Source organism: Mixophyes fleayi, chromosome 6, assembly GCF_038048845.1.
Source record: "Mixophyes fleayi isolate aMixFle1 chromosome 6, aMixFle1.hap1, whole genome shotgun sequence".
NCBI lineage: Eukaryota > Metazoa > Chordata > Amphibia > Anura > Limnodynastidae > Mixophyes > Mixophyes fleayi.
The window spans coordinates 54,116,683-54,138,593 of record NC_134407.1 but is presented as its reverse complement, the minus strand read 5'-3'; the positions used below and the strand labels follow the sequence as shown (position 1 = coordinate 54,138,593).

The following is a 21,911-nucleotide window of genomic DNA, read 5'->3' as shown; positions in this document are numbered from 1 at the left end:
CTGCTCCGCTTCCTTTAACAGTTGGAGTACTACAAGGCTCAGTCCTAGGTCCTCTGCTATTCTCTATCTACACCCCTTCTCTAGAAAAACTAATCAGCTCCTATGGATTTCAGTATCATCTCTATGCGGTTGATACTCAAATTTATCTTCTCCTGATCTCTCGTCGTGTTGTCACAAAATTTCTTTCTGCCCTTTCATCTTGGATTTGCTCTTGCCAACTCAATCTCACTCTTTCAAAAGCAGAGTTAATAATATTCCCACCAGACTACAGAAATTACCTAACTGACATTTCTATTTCTGTTGACACCATGACCATAAATCCCATCCCGCCAGTTCGCTGCCTAGGTGTGATCCTTGACTCAGAACTATCCTTTGTTCCCCACATCAAGTCTATATTTAAATCATGTTGCATGCATATAAAAAACATTTCCATAATACGCTCATATCTTACACAAGACACTGCAAAAACGCTAATTTATGCATTCATCATCTCCCGCATTAACGATTGCAATTCCCTTCTTTCTTGTCTTCACTGAAACAGACTCTTACTACTACAATCTATTTTTCACTATGGTCTACAAACCTTCAAGCATTCTCTGAAAACCCACCTCTTCAGGCAAGCTTATATTATTCCTCAACCAACCTCCTAACCACCCTCCTACTACCACACTTTACACAATTCACCCAAGGCAAAAACTCTCTGAGCCCAGACCAACATTACTGTGTGACTGCATCACATAGCATACGAATCACTTTTACCTTTGCACTCTGGCTGGACCGAAATGCAATATGTAGATTTAACCTCATGTATCGAACTCCCATTGACCCAGAGATTGTGAGCTTGCGAGCAGGGCCTTCTTACCTCTCTGTCTGTATTAACCAATATTGCTTATTACTGTGTTTGTCCACAATTGTAAAGAGCTACAGAATTTGCTGGCGCTACATAAATTGATGATGATGACCACTTTCTCAGTCACCTCGTATACCCAATATCATTGAACTGAATTAAGAAAATGCAGTTTTATTTCTAATGGTAATTACTACTACAGCCTTATTGCCTTATTGCAAACAGTCTGATCTGAATTAAGAAAATGCAGTTTTATTTCTAATGGTAATTACTACTACAGCCTTATTGCCCTATTGCAAACAGTCTGATCAGAATTAAGAAAATGCATTTTTATTTCTAATGGTAATTACTACTACAGCCTTATTGCAAGTTGTTCTTTCACTGTTTGTTTGTTTAAACATTTTACTGCTAAGGTTTGTTGGGGGGGGGGGGTTTATTGAGGGCTTGATTGAAGTACTCTGATCACATGTGTCTGTTAAGCAGATATATTCATAGTAGAATGGCTGCAAAGCCAGTGATGGCTGATTAGTTAGTGTGTATAGCTCTAAGTGTGTATAGATACAAGTGTGAAACAAGAAATTTAAACAGCATAATTCGGAGTTATACCGGAGGAAACAGGAGAAGAACATTCTGCCTATTAACTCAGCTACACAAGGACAACAGTCAGTACTCACCTGAAACTCCATATTCTACCTCTGATATTTTCAACTCCCTCTGGCTACAAGCTACATGCAACATGAGGACTGTTTTGGACTCTGATCTCATTTTCCTCTCATCTCATGAAAGTTTGTTCTATTTGTCAGTTTGTTTTCAATGCAAAATCCACTCTGTTTAATCAGACTGCTGTACTACTTGCTCAACCACTCCCTACCCATGCTACAGTTATTTCAGTCCCCTATCTCAGCACTGTACTTCAATTCTATTTAAGCTTTGTCTCCCTTTACATGTAGAAAGAAATTATACTGTCTTTCAACCAATCTCCTCTCTCATGAGTCTGCAAAATCTTAGCTACTCAATTACCTGCTCTTTATTGCTCTCCATTCAACACTTCCACCCACTCCCCCACATGGCTCCCCACATCATTACTTTATACTATCCCGACATCCAGGAACACACTACATTTGCTGCAGCCTAGCTCTGCACTACTTATCTGATTACACTGGACATTGCAATTAGGCAACTCCTTTAATTCCTCACTTTTGCTATTTGACTACTAGTCCCAATGCTTGCCAAAATATTTTTCTTTCTCTCTTTTCATGGCATTTTCTTTAGGACTATATCATCCCTCACCCATACTGCAACACACACCTCTGTCCACATTGCCCCTTCATTACTTCACTCACCTCTAGTGAACACTCATGAACTCTTTTGCTATTTAAATTCAATAACTTTAACAGCCTCACCCTGCCGCCAGAAACTAAAAGGACACACATCTTACAATCATCTTTCCTACCTTTCTTCCTCCCTGCTTCTATTAGCTGGTGATATATCACCTAATCCAGGTCCCCCTCACTTCTCCCACACACATATATCTGAACACTACAGAAATATGGCAAACCTCAAACACATAACCTGTCTCCCCTCTCTTCCAAAGTCCTTTAGATGTGCCCTTTGGAATGTACGCTCTGTTTGTAACAAACTTACCTCCGTACATGATCTCTTCCTCTCATACAACCTCAACCTTCTAGCAATAACAGAGACATGGCTCACGCATTCAGACACTGCCTCACCTGCAGCCCTTTCACATGGTGATCTCCATTTCACCCACACCCCCAGACCAGGAGGCAGACAAGGAGGGGGGGTTGGACTACTTCTCTCCCCACAGTGCACATTCACAGTTCTACCAAGTATCCCTTCACTCACATTCACATCTTTTGAAGTACATGCCGTTAGGATTTTAAACCCATTCTTTATGCGTGTTGCTGTCATCTATCGCCCCCCTGGTCCACACCAACAATTTCTTGAACACTTCTCTGCATGGCTCCCTCACTTCTTATCTACTGATATCCCCACCATCATCATGGGTGATTTCAACATCCCTATTTCTAATCCATGTTCCAATGCTGCTTCCAAACTACTCTCTCTAACCTCCTCACTTGACCTCTCCCAGTGGATTGAATCTGCTACTCATCAGGATGGCCACTGTCTTGATCTTGTTCTCTCGAGACTATGCTCAGTTTCTAATTTCCTTAACACTCCTTTTCCCCTCTCGGATCATCACCTTATTAGCTACGCGCTCACCCCCAGTTCTTTACCCTCCCTGGTGTCAAACTCTTCCAAGCCTCCTCGTACCCGCAGGAATATCAACGCTATTGATTTTCAACAGTTTTCCACCTCTCTCCAACATCTTCTCTCCTCAATTTCTACATTCTCCTCCCCTGATCGGGCAGTACCCCATTTTTATCAAACCCTAGCAACTGCTCTAGATCAAGTGGCTCCAGCGACACTACATACTTCGCGTAGAATTCGTTGCCAACCATGGCACACTACAGTAACACGAACTCTACAAAAACTTTCTCGTAAAGCAGAACGTCACTGGCGTAAATCTTGTGCCTCTAATGATTTCATCACATAAACTGATATCTACCACTCCTACAGAAATGCTCTGGACACTGCTAAACAAGCATATTACCAATCTCTCATCTATGCTCAGGCTTCTAACCCCAAACGCCTCTTTAACACATTTAACTCTCTTCTGAATCCTCCCGCCCCAAATCCTCCAACTAACATCAGTGCACAGGATCTTGCTTCCTATTTCAAGGACAAAATAGATAAGATCAGACTTGAAATGGTGTCTCCCTTGACAAGCAATCTGCTCAATTCCTTTGTAGCACCCTCTGACACTCTCTCTTCATTTGATTCCACAAATGAAGAGGAAGTTTCTACTCTCTTCTCATCTTCCTACTCTACCTCCTGTCCTCTTGATCCCATTCCCTCACAAATGGGTATGTCCCTGTCTCCTGTGCTCATTCCCCCTCTAACTAAAATCTGTAATCTATCTCTTTCTACTGGTATTTTTCCATCTATATTCAAGCATGCAGTGATTACTCCCATTTTAAAAAAACAGAATTCTGACCCTAACTCTCTCATAAATTACCACCCCATCTCCCAGCTCCCATGCCCCTCCAAGCTTCTCGAGAGAATTGCCTACACACGCCTCACACACTTTCTTACAGCAAACAACTTATTGGATCCTCTTCAGTCAGGCTTTCGCTCTCAACACTCCACAGAGACTGCGCTGACCAAAGTTGTCAATGATTTGATCACAGCAAAAAATAATAACCAATACTCTCTTCTAATTCTCCTGGATCTCTCTGCTGCATTTGACACTGTTGACCACTCTCTCCTCATACAAACGCTGAAATCCCTAGGTCTTGAAGGCACTGTCCTATCCTGGTTCTCATCCTATCTAATCGCTCTTTCAGTGTTAATTTCTCTGGATCCACCTCTGCTCCGCTTCCTTTATCAGTTGGAGTTCCACAAGGCTCAGTCCTAGGTCCTCTGCTATTCTCTATCTACACCACTTCTCTTGGAAAACTAATAAGCTCCTTTGGATTTCAGTATCATCTCTATGCGGATGATACACAAATTTATCTATCCTCTCCTGATCTTTCACCATCTGTGTTGTCTCGCGTTACTGACTGTCTTTCTGCCATTTCATCTTGGATGTCTTCTCGCCAACTCAAACTCAATCTTTCAAAAACTGAATTAATAATATTCCCACCCAAGAACAGAAGCTTCCTGCCTGACATTTCTATTTCTGTCGATAACATGACCATAAATCCCACCCCGCAAGCTCATTGCCTAGGTGTAATCCTTGATTCACAACTGTCGTTTATTCCCCACATCAACTCTATATCTAAATCATGTTACATACACCTAAAGAACATTTACAGAATACGCACATATCTGACACAAGACACCGCAAAAAACATTAATTCATGCACTCCTCATCTCCCGCATCGACTATTGCAATTCCCTCCTTATTGGTCTTCCCAAAGTCAGACTTGAACCCCTACAATCTATTTTGCACGCAGCGGCTACACTGATTTTCCTTACAAACTGTTATTCCTCTGCTGAGCCACTCTGTCAGTCTCTACATTGGCTGCCTGTATTTCAACGAATCCAATATAAAATTCTTCTACTAACATACAAAGCCATCAACAAAATTGCACCGACATACATTTCCTCACTTGTCTCGAAATATCTCCCTACTCGACACCTCCGTTCTGCACAAGATCTACGTCTCTCCTCCACTCTCATCACATCCTCCCATTCTCGGTTACATGATTTTTTCCGGGCTGCACCTACTTTGTGGAATTCCCTCCCTCGCACAGTAAGACTTTCCTCTAGTCTTCAAACCTTCAAGCGTTCACTGAAAACCCACCTCTTCAGACAAGGTTATGATATTCCTCAATCATCATCTTAATTTACCTAGATTACCCTATTGCCATCCTCTACACTGCTAACGCAAGACAACAACCTTCTGACCAACATTGCAACACACACAGCCCACTCAGTACTTTTACCTTTGCAGTCTGGCTCGTCCATTGTGCAATATGATGTAGCACATGCCCTTGTGTTTCTAACTCCCATTGTCCTATAGACTGTAAGCTTTCGAGCAGGGTTCTCCTACCTCACTGTCTGTATGTATTAGGGGCGGATCTAGGCAACTGCTCTACCCGGGGCGATTTTAGGGGGGGGGGGATTTTAGGGGGGGGGGGCGATTTAGGCCCCGCCCCCTTTCTAATTTCTACGGCTGCTGACGGCTGCACAGTATGTGCAGTTCCGTTCAGCAGTGACAGTGTGCTGTCCCGCTGCTCTGATTGTGTTTAAAACACAATCAGAGCAGCCGGGCAGCACACTGTCACTGCTGAACGGACCTGCACATACTGTGCAGCCGTCAGCAGCAAGCCCCTGCTAGGGGGGGCGATCGCCCCCCTGGATCCGCCACTGGTATGTATTACCCAGTATTGTCTTATTAATGTTTGTTCCCAATTGTAAAGCGCTACGGAATTTGCTGGCGCTATATAAATAAATGTTGATGATGATGATGATGATGATGAATTGAACAATGAAGGTTAACGAACAAAAGGAGCCATGTAGGAATTTTACTTTGTTTCAAATACTTTTATATGTTTTATGAAGGTGGAACTTGTCTCTCATTATTCAGTTATTTACGTTATATATGAACTGTAGCAAGCTGACCAGTAGTAATATTTTTGCTCTGTAACTTAGTCTTTGATTGACAATACAGTAGTGCCCTCGATGGAAACACAGTAACAGGGTAAAGCGACGACGGTTTGGAAGCGAGTTCCTTTATTTCATTCCTCTATGGCTCAGAGTCAGTGTACAATTTGATTTGGAGCATTACCTGTTCCAACAAGAGTCATTAAACTCCCATCTCATGCAGACATGATATATGGAGGGAAACTTTCTAAAGCTAAGTGGATAATCAGCAGCCTTTCTGGAGATAAAGGATGAGCAGGTTTTAACACTATATTGGTAAGGCCAAGAATATTTTAGTTTTTCCATTTGCCAGTAAAGGAGAAGCTGAATACTTTCTGATTTATAGCCACCCTAACTTACACAATGGAAAAATCATCTGCCAGCAGCTATTCCTGATCTATTCATTTATTCCTGTTGAATCATGATAGAAATCTGGTAACTTCAAGACAAATAGGACAGCAGAGGGTTGTTAAGGAAAAGACAGACAGAAAGCGAAATGAGAGAAAGGGGCTGAAAACAAAGACATTCTGAATTTTGTGCGACATCAGTAATGAAATAAATATCCCTGCTGGTTCAATAACATTTAAATAGAAATCCCTCTAGACAATACACAGGCCACTGCAACTGCTACATTATATAGATTGGGGAAGGTGTGTGATGTAACATCTCTTTTCTAATGGGCAGCAATCCAGTACCACTAAATGTTGCAGGTTATACTGCAGTAAATCTGGGCTTTTTTGTCAACTGGGTTTATTGTGAATTGTCAAAATTGCATGCAAAATATTGAATGAATAAATATGGACACACTATCCAAGAAAATGCACCGCTCTGGGCTCATACACTAATGTGTCCATCTACAACAAACATGAAAGATATCCGCCTGAATATATGGCATGTGGCTGGCATGTCTTCTTGCACCACTGACCCCTGGCATAGTTAGAACCTCCTGAAACGTTTGCCAACAATATGCCGGGTTTAGGGCACTGTCTGCTGCAAATCGTGATCTTTGTCACTGTAGAAAATTGCAACACTCACCAATCAATCAGACACTACTTTTCCCACCCCAAACTGATTGATTATGTATGTTTAGAGTTGAATGTAACAAATGCACGTTTGCAGAAATATGCATCTATATACTTATGTCATGTGCAAGCTAATTTCTGGCCATAGAAATGTGCAAATATGTGTTTTTGAATTAATTCCTAGAAATGGTGTGACACGGCTCAGAGGAGCTTTTTAAATCAATATGTTTGATTATGTTAAACTTCCCAAAGGGTGCTGGTAGATAAGAGCCCTAATCCATTGTGGAACCTTGTATCATTTACGGCAGGTCGCAAAGTGAAAGTCTTTGAAAATATCTCTTTATTGACAAATTCAGCTGAATATGGTCACAGTAAAATATCATATAATTTTCTCCAATATCATACTTACCAGAGGCATGTGTGGTATGCAGATGAAGGGGTACTTATGGCCTGTGGTGTGGAGGTAAAATCATGTTTGTAAGCCATTCTGGTAATAAGTTGGGATAGGGTATTTAAAACCTGACTTAGAAGTTGTGTCCACAGTAGTCATAAAACCCTAATTTGCATTTACATAGACCTTTCAGTTCTGACATCACAGGCAGGGGGGTTGTGGGCCCTTCCGCAGTCTTTAAAACTGTAGTATACTTCTAAGAATATGTTCACTTTTGGGAGTCAATCTGATATTGAAGAGTGTCCCATTTTTCTGCTTCTCCCAGCACCAGAAATTTGATCATACGTGAGTTATCAATTCTGTGTTTTATACTTTTTATTTTATTAGAAACAATTGCATTATATTTGTATGTCATTTTACTAACTGTTTTATCTTAGGCATTGTGGATGTATTTTCCATATTAAATTACACTTATTAAGTTCAAGTCTCTGTGTTCTTATGAATTCACGCAAACGTTTGGTCAAAACGCTACAGATTTGAAAACCGGGGAGAACATTGTGGTTTATGTGAACTCTGACTAAAGAATATTGTGCTAGATTAGTTCTAAGGGAGAACCGAAGGCTTCCTAAAAAAAAGAGTGTCCGCTCTTCATAAAAAAAAAACCTTGGTGGTGGCATAGTTGGTACGGTAAAGCTAGTGTGTGGCATAGATAGGGAAGGATTTAATCATTTTAGACCGGCCAGGTGGTTGTTTTTGGTTAACCCTTTGTCACACACGCGTCACGCAGGCTCCAGTGAGTGCTGCTCGAGACAACTTACATTCCAAGTTGTTTTTTTTCAACTACATGCGTCTTAAGTAATAGCAAGCCTTATATCTAGTGTATAGATGTGTCAATCATCTTAAACTTGAAAGCGACACCTGTCCTGTGAAGGAGCAACATTTCTGTCTGTTAAGGAACACATCTGATATGTGTAACCAAAAATATGGTGCACCTCAATCAGATGTGCCTAACTTGCATCTGCAGGCCGCTACTATACGCACTTGCATATGAACGCCCCTGAGTTTTTATCCTTTTTCACTATTAACTGGTAAGCTTTTGAGTAGAATTTTTATTTCTATTGTGTCTCCATATGAATATAAATGTTAATATTCTGGGAATGTGCTGCTCATTCTTCTATCTTTGCCTTGATGCATAAGCCCCAAAGACGTATAGCACCTCATCAATTACCAGACACCATATCCCCCCCCCCCCATATATTATCTGCTATTTATGTCTTACATGCTTCTCAATTCCAGCACTGCAAAGAAAATGTATATTCTATAACAATGTATTTTAAGGCAAGGTGAATCTATAGGACAGTGATGGCTAACCTGTGACACTCCAGGTGTTGTGGAACTACAAGCCCCAGCATGCTTTGCCAGTTGATAACTAGCTAATAGCTGGCCGAGCAATGCTGGGACTTGTAGTTTGACAACACCTGGAGTGTCACAGGTTAGCCATCACTGCTATAGGACATACATTAACTGCTGTTTGAAACCTATTGCAGATGAAAATGAATGTGAGCAAGATAATGGTGGTTGTAGTGAGGTCTGTATCAACTTGAAGAACTCCCATCGCTGTGATTGTGGAACAGGACGGGTGCTTAGCGGCAATGGGAAAACATGTGAAGGTGACTTATCTTGTCCATTATACAATGATTGTCACTAGGTTACCATGGAAACCCCAATGTGAAAACATGTCTTGAAATTGTCTTACATATAAATATGTGGGAATGGTGGTAGTGCAAAATGGAAACTAGAATCAGATTGGTTGCTATGGGTAAAATGTTCCCCAAGTGTTAAGCTGTAATAATGATTGAGTGTCTGGTTACTCGGCAATAACACTAAAACCGGAAATTGCCACAGACCAATCCCGCCAGTCCGTGGCAACTTTCAATGGGGAGTTAAATTCAAGCATCCTGTCAGGCTATTGCTGTGCCATTAGCCAATTAGTGATCATTTTTTGTGCAAAATGATACCCACAAAAACTAAGGGCTAGATTTACTAAGCTGCGGGTTTGAAAAAGTGGGGATGTTGCCTATAGCAACCAATCAGATTCTAGCTTTCATTTATTTAGTGCTTTCTACAAAATGACAGCTAGAATCTGATTGGTTGCTATAGGCAACATCCCCAATTTTTCAAACCCGCAGCTTAGGAAATCTAGCCCTAAGTAACAACTCAATATATTAAACTAGCAAAAATTCCCCTGTACTTTGTTAAGGTGGACTTTTATTAAACTCCACAAACTCATGGGTGTCTGTTTTCCATATGTAAGTTCCATCTCCAACCTCAGAATATTTTTTCCAAAGGTGGCGATGTTACACTGGAATGTGCTGATTGCTAAAACCATGCAGGAGGATATGGGTACATTCTGTACAACCACTGCTCAATGTGGGAAACTATTGTATCTTCTCTGAAGCAGTAGGTTAATTACAGAATTAGTAACGTAAATACATTATTTATTAAATACACTTTGTCTATAATACATACCTATTTATACAAATATCTGTGAAAGTATTTTAAACGGGATTTATTACACGTAGATGAAAACTTAACCAGGATTGGGTGGCTAGGATTTGTTTTGACAAGTATGTAATGCCATACTTGCCAACCTTTTAAAACTTAATTCCGGGAGATCCCGGGCAGGGGGCGCGCGGTTGGAGGGCGGGAAGGGTGGGGCATTTTGGTGATGCTCTGTTGTGAGTGGAACCTGTGAATCTCTAACCAGCTCAGTGTAATATCTCTCCTAATAGACATTGAGAGCTGTCAAAACAATAATGGAGGCTGCAGTCACACCTGTGTGCAGTCTGGTGATACATATCAGTGCCAGTGCCCGCGGGGGCTTGTATTGTCTGAGGACAACCACTCATGTCAAGGTATGGAAAAACATGTAAATGCATTTACATTATATGTTTATTATTCCTTTAAAAATAACAGTTACACCTGTCATGTCCTGCACCCTTCAATCTATGTGCTACTTACATGAGACAGGAAATACCTCTAAGCAACAGAGGAGGTGGCTTCAAATGTAAATAAGGCCATGTGATCCAATGGGTGTAGTGTAACGTGAATGCATTCTGCTGTGTTACTAGAACAGGTCTATGGAATGTAAAAGAGGTGTGGCTAATGACTGGGGTGTGGCTTAGGTTCCAATGAAGTAAATCCAGCCCTGTCCAGAATTCTAATTGATTCAAGATAAAAAGGCATCTTGTAATATTCACAAATAAATATGTAAAACAGGGACTGGCTGAGACAAAAATAATAAAAAAATCAATTCATTTTACAGAGTAGAAATGACCATGCATCCCTAGGAACAGCAAGGAGTGCCCCTAAAAAATGAGCTCTCTCTACACTTTTATCTAATTTTAAAGCTCACGTTATGCAAAAAGCACTGTTGCACCTACTCCATGCAAGGATCACCCCTGCTCTGCATCCTTTTGAATTGCACTCCACAAAAGAACTTAATATTGCCAACACCATCTCTGAGTTGACTGAGATTGGGTCTAGTAAAACACTTTGAATGGGAAGCATTTTGCATCGCTGTTGTTGCAGTTTAGAGGAGAAGCACATTTTTAAGTGTACTTTTCCCAATGTTAAAAAAAAAAAAAAATTGTGTTGTGAGCAATAGGAACCGGCTCCTGGTCAGGGGCAGGCTGGGCTGGGGGGCAAGGGGGCATCTGCTTCCCGGGCCTGTCCCATAATGGGCTACCTTGGGCTGGATCACTGGGCCACCTGGGTTTTTTTTCCTTTAAAATAGGCTGCGGAGTCGAGTCTTGCCCCCCAGGATGAGTTTGCCAGCCCTCCCCTGCTCCTGGTACTGTATATTTTTGGTGTCTGAAGTAGCACCAAGCTCTTGTGTTATCTTTATATGATACCTGACACATTCCTTTTAATTGAAAATAAAAAAATTATTCAAGTTGTTGGTCTTCTTCTGTTGAAGCTGTAATGTGCACCCTGACTGTTTCCACACATAGTTAAGAGCCCCTGTCATGTTCAATATGTACTGGTGTGAAAGTAGCAGGAGGCCTTGACCTGCACAGAGAGCGATTGTTCTGTTCAGTTACAAAGCTCTGTCTATGATGGATCATTTAATCCTACCTCTAATAATCTCCAGGGATTCCCACAATAGAAAGTGATAGAAGTTATCACAAATTGCATTTTCTGGATGTGTGACCTTTATCTATCCCCTGCTCCCGTGGTATATACTGCAGAGCTACAGTGAACAGTAAAAGTTTATTTTTAACCACTTAAGTTTTTCTAACCAGTATTGTTCAGTGTTCTTTTGCGTTGCTTCTGTTTTCAGTTCCAGTGTTATGTAAACCAAGCTCCATAGAGGTCTCTGTCCCAAAGGATCTAGTTGGGGGGCTTGAGCTGTCCCTCTCTAATTCCTCCTGCAAGGGTGTGTCCAACGGCACACACGTCAATATCAACTTCACCCTGAAGACTTGTGGGACAGTCATCAACGTACGTAACTGCGACAGTGGTATACATTCTTGTCATACACCAAATGTTACACGTTGCTTATTTATCAGATCAATATATGTTTTCATGGCTGTCCTCTTTCTATAATGAAATATTAGGTACTTTCCTGTTATCTGGAGCCATTTTTTTTAATTTATGCCATTTTAATTTATTTTTCGGAGACCAGAAAATTTTAATTGCATCCAAAAGTGACTCAAATACGTTGTCTTCTCCGACTTCCAGTCTCCAAATGAATTCGGCTAAATAAGACTTCAAATGTTGCTGCGTTGTTCCTCTGTCGTTTATTCCACCATTTAGCAAATCCCCACATTTGTTCAATGCTCTGAGTACAGACATCAGTGTCAAATGTTGAAATCCGGGCTTTTCCAGTTCTTCCGTCTTGTTGGTGTGCCAACTATCCAAGTAAATTATAGAGCCTCTTGCGATATTGTCCAAAATCACCGTCATTAAATTTTCCGCACTACGACCATCCACTTTTACCAAAAATCACTTGTGCGTCTCCCGACAGAGTCCTTCGAAGATCCACTGCTGAGGATGCACTCGGCTGGCATTGGTCTTACGCTTAGTAAACAAGCTCTCTTTGATTAATCCTTCGCCTCCGATCTTCTGTTTTGGCTGTCGATTGAGGTACTCGGCGCAGATTTCTCACATGTAGTTGTTCCAGTCAACGGTTGTGTTTCTGTTCGTGCCCAATCCCTCTTTGCATGACTTGATCGATGTCAATTCCTTGGCCCAGCTATAGAAGAAGCGAACGGCTGTCACGAATGGTAGACGACTGTCGGTGAACCAATTTCCCGGCGGATGTTGACCTTCTTTCGACAAGTAGATTATCTACAATTCCAGGAAATACACAAACCAAAGTACAGCTTCATTTCTTGATTTCTTTGACACAGCATCCTAGCTGCCAGTATTCCTTTCTTTTTCAAAAATGCCACAGCCTCTCTTTCTGTAGAAGGCAGAGTGACTAAATTCATTTTTAAATGTCTGTTGTATTTTGTTTGTTTATTCAAATGGCTCCAGATAACAGGAAAGTGCCAAATATTATTTATTTATATGTGAGATACTTTATTTAAAAGTTAATGTCATTGCCAAATGAACGTGCAGAATGTATTACATTTCGGCATTGTATAAATTATTTGAAAATATGTCTTCTAGTGTAGTATTTAATTATTGTGGTGCCTATTGTTTACCACAATGTTAAACATGTTTTCTTTAACCAGAAAAACAAGTAATGTAGCAGGGTTTAACTTTTTTATATGTATTAGTTTGACACAATATAGAATACATGTTACTCATGGTCTGCCATATTGTGGGCTGAACCAATATTGACAGCAAACTGACATCATGGAAACATAAATACTGCTTCAGCTCACAAAATGGCTGCCTATCACTCAGTCCATGCACACTGGGCCTGAGTCATTAAGGAGAGCAAAGCAAGAAAAAGAATTAAGTTTGCTCCTGGACCAACCATGTTACAACTTAGTTTATTATTTTGCACATAAGTTTATTACTGGCTGTTTTTTCATGAAATGTGAAGTTGATCTAGGACATGCCCTATCCCAACTATAAATCTGTCCCCACATTTTAAATTTACCTCCCCCTCCAATGTAACATGGTTTTGCCCAGGTGCAAAGTTCCTCTGTTTTTATGCTTTGTTCTCCTTAATGACTCGGGCCCACAGACTTTGAGCAGCTGTGGACAGGTACATGTATTAATTTTTTTCTGGTCATGGTCATTTATCCATCATATTATTATTATTATTATTATTATTTATTAATATGGCGCCACATGAGGTTCACAGCACCGAACAGAGGGTAAACAACAAGACAGTACATAGTATAACAGTACAACACAGTAAACAAATAACTCTACAACTCACAACACAGCTACTGATTTCCTCACAACACCCATTTGCCTGAAGTGGTAGGAAACAATAGTCATTGACCCATTTCCTTACAATGCCCATGTGCGTGAAGTGAAAGGAAACAATCAAAAATATGTTTCTCTTCAGCAACAGAAGGCACAGTTTTATAGACTGAAGAAATGAAAAAAGACCTCAGACAAATTGGTGTTTTAGCCCTGTATAAGGTACTATCAGTTCACATAAGTCCACACCAAAACTCATCACTTTGTGCACATAGATATTGTAAGGAAATAAATAAATGACCATGGCCTGTCCATAGCCCCTCATCTTACAAGGTCCGTGTGCTTGGACTGAGTTATAAAACAGTGTTAAAGCGACATGGAGCTGTTTTTTGGTAGCAAATTTGTAATGATATATTTGGATCATGTTGGCACCTCAGGTTTCATTTAAATGTGAATTCAGATATGGTCAATAGTAGATAAAAATTTGAAGAAAATATGATATCGGTAAAAGCCAAGAATCACAAATTTTGTATTTTAAATGTGTGTTGCTTAAATTCACCTATTTACATTTTCCCCATGCTTACAGGTAGTGAGTGATAAGATCATTGCTACTAATCTAGTGACAGGAATGCCCAAGCAGACCCTAGGAAGTAATGGGGACATTATAATTCGTACAAGCAAGATTCTAATCCCTATAACATGCGAGTTCCCCAGACTTTACACCATCTCTGAGGGTTATGTACCCAACCTTAAGAACTCACCGCTGGAAATTATGGGGCGCAACAGAGGAACATTCCCCTTCACCCTGGAGATATTTAAGGATAAGGAATTTGACAAGCCTTACAAAGAGACTCTGCCCGTACTCAAGCTCAGAGATTCCCTGTACTTTGGAATTGAACCTTTGATGCGTGTGAATGGCCTGGAGACCCTGGTGGAGAGTTGTTTTGCGACCCCTACCTCCAAAAATGATGAAATTCTGAAATATTACTTAATCCAGGATGGGCAAGTGTTGCATTTTTTTTTTTTCATATAGTACTTGGTTGTATATGGTAATAGAAGCCATCACTGTACTTGAGATACTAAATTAGAAAATAGAGTTTAATAGAGATGAGCAAAATTTTCGCAATTATTCATTTTTCTCCTCATTCCACATTTGACCACGAAATCTTGCAAGTTTTGCCAGTGGAATTTGACAATAAGTGTTACCTGTCCCATTGCTAGCAGTGCCACACCACCAGAGAGAGTCTGGCTTGTGATATCAGCACATAGTCAGCATGATGCATGGCTAGAAACCAAAAAGTGAGGTCCGTTCTGCAACTCTCTCTCCTGTTGACATATGACATGCCCCCACTAACTGGTTTGTGCATCTTGTATGGGAATTGAAGAGTTGGAAATACCTATCAACTGTCCCTCAAGATTACAATCTGGTTTGGTCTATGCAGCTCTAATATATAGTGTATACGTCAGTAATATATTAAATGGTATTATAATAGATAATTACAGGGCTGTGATCCAACCCCAGTCCTGCTCCAACCACACCACACCGCCGATTGAATTGATTGTGACAAATTGAGAATTTACAAAATGACATTCCATGGAATGATGAGGCAAAACGAAACTTAAAGATTAAACTTCACTCAATTTTCACAAAATTCTGGATAAATTTCACTCACCTCTAGAAGTTAATATAATTGGGTGAATTGTGGGTTATTTTCTAAAAAAAAAGAAAAAAAAAGAATCCTGGAGTTTTTTTTAGAAAAATTCTAAAAACTAAATTTGCTTAAGACAATATTCACAACATTTTGGAGTTCAAATTGGAGGTGACATTAGTCCCTCTTAGTTTTAAGCTAGTTTTTTTCATTTTGACTGCAGCAATCTTAAAACATGACTTTTGATCAGGGATTCATGACATTTTTTGATCTGAGGTCCACAATGGGAGACTGTAATGAATTGAACATACCTCCCAACTGTTCTGATTTAACATGGACTAATGTCTCAAATTGGGACTGACTGTCCGAACAGCTTGGTCTTGCGGGTCAGAAAGTTTGGGGGTATGTCACGTTTACTGCATAGCCATTGGAGTTCATGGCAATTAATGGGTACTTGGAGAGCAGGGGGGAAAATGGGTAGCCTAATACTTCAAGTACTCAAGTACTAGGCACACCCCTTGTTTGTAGCCACACCTTCATTTTGATGTGGCCACACCCCCTGTTCCGTCACATAGGGAGCCCCTTTGCAACACATGTAGTCTCCCTCACCTCTGTAGTAACGGGTTACCTTTCCCTCCTAATCTCTGTAGTAACACATTACCTCTGTATTAACCCATTTTACCTTCTCTAGCAACACATTTCTCCCACACCTCTGCCCTCCCCTATAACACATTATGCCATCACCTTTGTGATACAATATCCTCCATGAGCACTGCAGTAACAACATCCTCCATCACCACCTCTGTAGTATAACAATTCCTCCCATCACCTGTGTCCCCTCCCCAACAATCCTCTTAACACATTCCCTTCCATCAACTCTGTAGTAACCCATTAACCCCATCACCTTTACAGTAACACAATCCACCAATCACTTCTATAGAAACACCTTCACCTTGTAGCAGCACCACACCCTCTGTAGCAACACGTTCCCCCCCATCATCCCTGCAGTAACATGTTCCCCCCCCATCAGCCCTGCAGTAACACGCCCCCCCCCATCAGCCCTGCAGTAACACGTCCCCCCCCATCAGCCCTGCAGTAACATGTTCCCCCCCATCAGCCCTGCAGTAACACGTTCCCCCCCCATCAGCCCTGCAGTAACATGTTCCCCCCCATCAGCCCTGCGGTAACAAGTCGTCGTCCCCCATCAGCCCTGCAGTAACACGTTCACCCCCATCATCCCTGCAGTAACACGTTCCCCCCCCATCAGCCCTGCGGTAACAAGTCGTCCCCCCCATCAGCCCTGCAGTAACACGTTCACCCCCATCATCCCTGCAGTAACACGTTCCCCCCCCATCAGCCCTGCGGTAACAAGTCGTCCCCCCCATCAGCCCTGCAGTAACACGTTCCCCCCCATCATCCCTGCAGTAACATGTTCCCCCCCATCAGCCCTGCAGTAACACGTCCCCCCCCCATCAGCCCTGCAGTAACATGTTCCCCCCCATCAGCCCTGCAGTAACACGTTCCCCCCATCAGCCCTGCAGTAACACGTTCACCCCCATCAGCCCTGCAGTAACACGTCCCCCCCCCATCAGCCCTGCAGTAACACGTCCCCCCCCCCCATCAGCCCTGCAGTAACACCGTTCCCCCCATCAGCCCTGCAGTAACATGTTCCCCCCCATCAGCCCTGCAGTAACACGTTCCCCCCATCAGCCCTGCAGTAACACGTTCCCCCCCATCATCCCTGCAGTAACATGTTCCCCCCCATCAGCCCTGCAGTAACATGTTCCCCCCCATCAGCCCTGCAGTAACATGTTCCCCCCCATCAGCCCTGCAGTAACAAGTGTCCCCCCATCAGCCCTGCAGTAACATATTCCCCCCCATCAGCCCTGCAGTAACACGTCCCCCCCCCCATCAGCCCTGCAGTAACACGTTCACCCCCATCATCCCTGCAGTAACACGTTCCCCCCATCAGCCCTGCAGTAACACGTCCCCCCCCCATCAGCCCTGCAGTAACACGTTCACCCCCATCATCCCTGCAGTAACACCTTTCCCCAACCCTGCAGACACCCCTCTCTCCCATAGCAACAGCCCCTCTCCATAGCACTGAAAAAAAGTGCTGTACATAGATACAATTCATGGCAGTGCAAAAATTGGGAGTGTTCATGCACCCACAGCACCCGCAGAGCTAGTTACTATGCGCCCACCATAGCAACACATTCCCCTGCACATTAATTACCTTTCCTCCCATACAGTTGGCCAAAGTGGCCTATTTATCATTAGAACCCCCGAGGTGGCGATTAGAATCCGGAGATGGAAATGGCAAAGCAGGTATTGCGACATTACAAGTACCACCACAATACTTGTTAAATCTGACTCTTAGCTTCACTCGGTAGCCTAAGCTCCACAGCAGTGCAGGGACTCTCTGGCAGTGAAGCTCATTTGATCTGATTCACTGCCAGACTGTCCTCACTGGCGAATGGTTGGGTCTCACTACAGTTTGGACCTGCACAGCCACAATGAGACCTGGTACAATGTGAGATAGATCCTAGGAACCCAAAACTTCAGGGACGCAGGGACAGAAAAAATGCTGTATTATTTTTGTCCCTGCGCCCCAAGTCTCCCTGTATGTGTTCCCTTAAAACACAAAATGGCCTTGTGGGTGGCACATGTTGTACATCAGTGGTTTAGATGTTTGTGACTATGTAGTTAAGGTGTTTTCATTAACAATGCCATTGTTAACACCATTTCTGATCTCACTCCGCATTTTAAAAATTTGGTCTTAAGTATTCAAAACTCTGCAGTGTGCTTTGTTGTATCAACCTGTATAAACAAATGGTTGCACCTTGTTGGCCATTAATAAAGAAGTGGAAGAAATGATGTTGTATGAAACTTTACAGTTTGCTTTTCACTCCGAGTTGGGCTAGATTGCAAAACTTTTCAACTATTGAAAAATAAGATGATCTGTCACTTGTTTTTTAAAGGTGGTCTCAAGATTGAATATGTTTATGCTCTATTTCCAGGTGTGTTTCAGATGATGCTGTAAAACAGTACACATCAAAAGATCATCTTGTCAAACACTTTCAGGTTCCAGTGTTTAAATTTGTGGGAAAGGATAACAAGGTAAATGTTGTTATTTTCAAGTATGTGCTAACTTATTTATACATAGAGAATTGCATTCTTAAAGAGAGACATTGGGGGCTTATTTATCAATGGGAGATGAGCTCTTTCTCCTGAATTAGGGCTTCTCACAGTATATGAAGTGGTCACTACTGGTAAAAAGGTTTCCCACGTTTTTTTCAGTGAAAGGCTATTTACAGTGGACAGCAGTGGTACAAGCAGTGCTCTAATTGCTATCTCCTGATGGTGATAGCAGGGGATAATAAGGGTAAAATACTGTATTTAAATACAGCATTTTTCCCCACTGACTCACGGGGAATTGTTTATTTATTTTTAATATTTTTTTTACGTTATCATTTTTTTTAATGGATAGTGGAAGTGAAAACCCAAGTTTGGACCATTTCCACTGTGAATGTGTGTCCCCGGCAATACCAGGTCATGCCTGAGCAGAGGCATTCTGAGCTGGTTGGCGAAGCAGTAGGTGTCCTCTTATCGCTGCCAGCTAGTATTGCCTGGAAGATCACTGACCAGGCAAAACCTATAATGGTAAATTATGGTGATGGAATGCAAAGCTGTGAGAGACAATGTTGTTCCACAGCCAGGGCAGATATGGTAAAGTAGAGGAGTAGCTAATAAAAAGACAATGAAAGATTGCAAGCAGAGCCACAGAACCAATAATAAACCTAAAATTAAAATGTACCTGGCTAATTGGTTCATGCATGCGCAGTAGTACTAATAGCCCAGACTTTGTGATACATTAATTTGGTATCAGGAAAGATAAATCCTTCAAAGGACTGTGTTTTTTTAAATAATAACAATAAAGATATACCAATTTTAAAAGTTTATGGCCATTTTGAGTGCCTCACTCTTTGGACACACTTTTTCCTCTCCTTTTGTAGTAATACTGATTTCTAATAGTGTGTGAGTGCACCCTCTATTAAGTATTATGGGTAAATTATCCCATTATTGAAAGACTTTAAAGGAGTATTTTGGCTTACTTGGTGCGGTGCAATCCAATTATTGACATTAATTTGGTATTTACAATGGCACTAAGCTATAAAAGCGGACCATTATGCATATGAGTTAAGGTCTCTGGATATAGATCGGTACTATCATCACAAGGGATACAGTACACATTTTAGGTCAATGCTTTATGAAATACAAGCGCCTTTATTGCCAATGCCATATATTTAGCAGGAAGCAAGCACCTATGTTATGAAGCTCTTAGGAAAACTCAAGATATATAGCTATAATAATATTTATAATGCCTGTAAATATTTTCTCTGGAAAAAATTCTGTAATGTGTCACAGGAATATGTGAAGTCAATTATAGTACTTAACATTGGAAGGTGTTTTGTTTTTTAGGTGGGTGTGTGTAAGAGGGTGTTGGTGCCAAATTAAAATGATTTGATTAAAAACTATAATAATTTCATTTAGAGATGTACTTTTTCTTATACAGTGTTTGGGTGGATTGATATGTTCAATGGTTTAGTATTTTAATATTTGTGTGTTGTGTTTGTTTGGGTGTGACTGCAGTTTAGAAAATACATATTAATAAATAAGCTTAACTGGATATTCTATCCAACTGATCTCTGTAATGTCAACAGTAAGTGTCTCACCTGACAGCCGAGGAAAGAACAACAAACATATACACACTCTTCCCCTTCAGCTATGATGTGTCTCCAGGTCGCTCTAACCACTGTGTACTCTGCAGAACCTTATGTGTAACTATACTTGTGATGTCTGGAGGCTCAACACACTTGTTGACAGATAAGTAGAGTTTTTGATAGACAGAATTACAGGGATTAGTGTATGTGTATCTGCCAACCACACACAGTGGAGGCAGACATTGTGCCAGCACAAGCAAAATCCAACTAGACAGCCTGTGAATTCACTGAAGCACAAAGTGTGTGTCTGCATGGTGTCACATCGCTTCCTAAAGAATTAATAGACCTGAAGTCAAATGAATATTTTTGCTGCCCACAAAATGCCCATCTCTACTCACAAAGAAAACAAATTATATATACATATATACAGAGAGACAGACAGAGAGAGAAAGATAAAGAGATATAAATAGATTTAGATACATATAGATTTAGCTATAGAGATAGATAGGTAGATAGATATCTATGTATGTATGTATGTATGTATGTATGTGTGTATATATATATATACATATGTACGTGTATGCATACGTGTGATATTTCTGTAGTAAATATTAATTTATGAAACCTAGAGAATGGGAATAGATGACAAGAATTGTATCTAAAATGCAGAATAAAAGGTATTTGATTGTGCTGACGATCAATATAAAAGAAAGGACTATTCCATGGACAAATATTGAAACCTGGGACTGTCCCTGGACTTAGGGTCTATATACAATTACATTTTGAATGGCATTTAATGACACACCTAGGTGTTCTTAGTGGAGTTTGGGACCTCAACAAGACCAGTTCTTAAGGGTCATCAGCTCTCAGTAAATACACCTAATGTATGTATTATTGTTTCCCTCTATATAGGAGGTGTTCTTGCACTGCCAGATTTTGGTCTGTGGAGCCACGGATGAGCGATCACGCTGTGCTCAAGGCTGCCGTCGCCGGATGCGCAGATCAGCTGATACAGAGGAGATAACAAGTCATCTGTCAAACCATCTCCTCACTGGAGGACCCATCATAATAGATATGGAAGAGTAGTTTTATCCCCATCTAGATTCACAGTGCTGTACATAATGTGCCTCCTCATGCTGATTCTGGTTTTCCATCTTCTTAGTCATTATATTTAAAAATATTGCCTGATTTCATGTGTTTATTTATCTAACCCATAAACGTATTTTTTACATTTTACAGTCTATGTACGAAGTCAAAATCTGGCACATTAATGTTTGCACCAGATGTATGAAGCTAAAACATTTTATGGTTTCTATTTTTCATTTGATTACAATGGGTGTAACATATGTCCAGGATATTGCCAATGTTTTACTTTGATACATTGTTTGTGTTTTTCCAACTTGGTTTATAGAAAAAAAATAAAGGCCATCAGGTAGGAAATAAATTAATTTATAAGACATTGGTTTTTTTTATCATTCCCATTCACTTACCTTTTTTTTATAGCTACGTCTGTTTAATTAAACTGGCGGTGCCTCTTAAACAGCCGTGGGCCTCAGGCTAGAGCATTGCTTTGTAGCTCTGTTTCTGCACCTTTGTGATATCTCAGAGGTAGAGTGCCCTTTTCTCAACCAATCAGTATGTGGCATCTTTCCTAGATGGAAC

General features: G+C 41.0%; 1 protein-coding gene across 1 annotated transcript in view; it reads left to right on the top strand.

Moving 5' to 3' along the window:
* OIT3 (oncoprotein induced transcript 3) overlaps positions 1 to 21,708 on the top strand; it is a 29,694-nt gene extending 7,986 nt beyond the window's left edge. Inside the window, exons 4-9 of the mRNA XM_075216578.1 lie at positions 9,037 to 9,159; positions 10,282 to 10,404; positions 11,832 to 11,992; positions 14,463 to 14,878; positions 18,546 to 18,645; positions 21,162 to 21,708. Coding sequence (XP_075072679.1) covers positions 9,037 to 9,159; positions 10,282 to 10,404; positions 11,832 to 11,992; positions 14,463 to 14,878; positions 18,546 to 18,645; positions 21,162 to 21,335 — 1,097 coding nt within the window. The 3' untranslated portion in view covers positions 21,336 to 21,708. The remainder of the gene's footprint in view (positions 1 to 9,036; positions 9,160 to 10,281; positions 10,405 to 11,831; positions 11,993 to 14,462; positions 14,879 to 18,545; positions 18,646 to 21,161) is intronic.
* Positions 21,709 to 21,911: the final 203 nt, after the last annotated feature.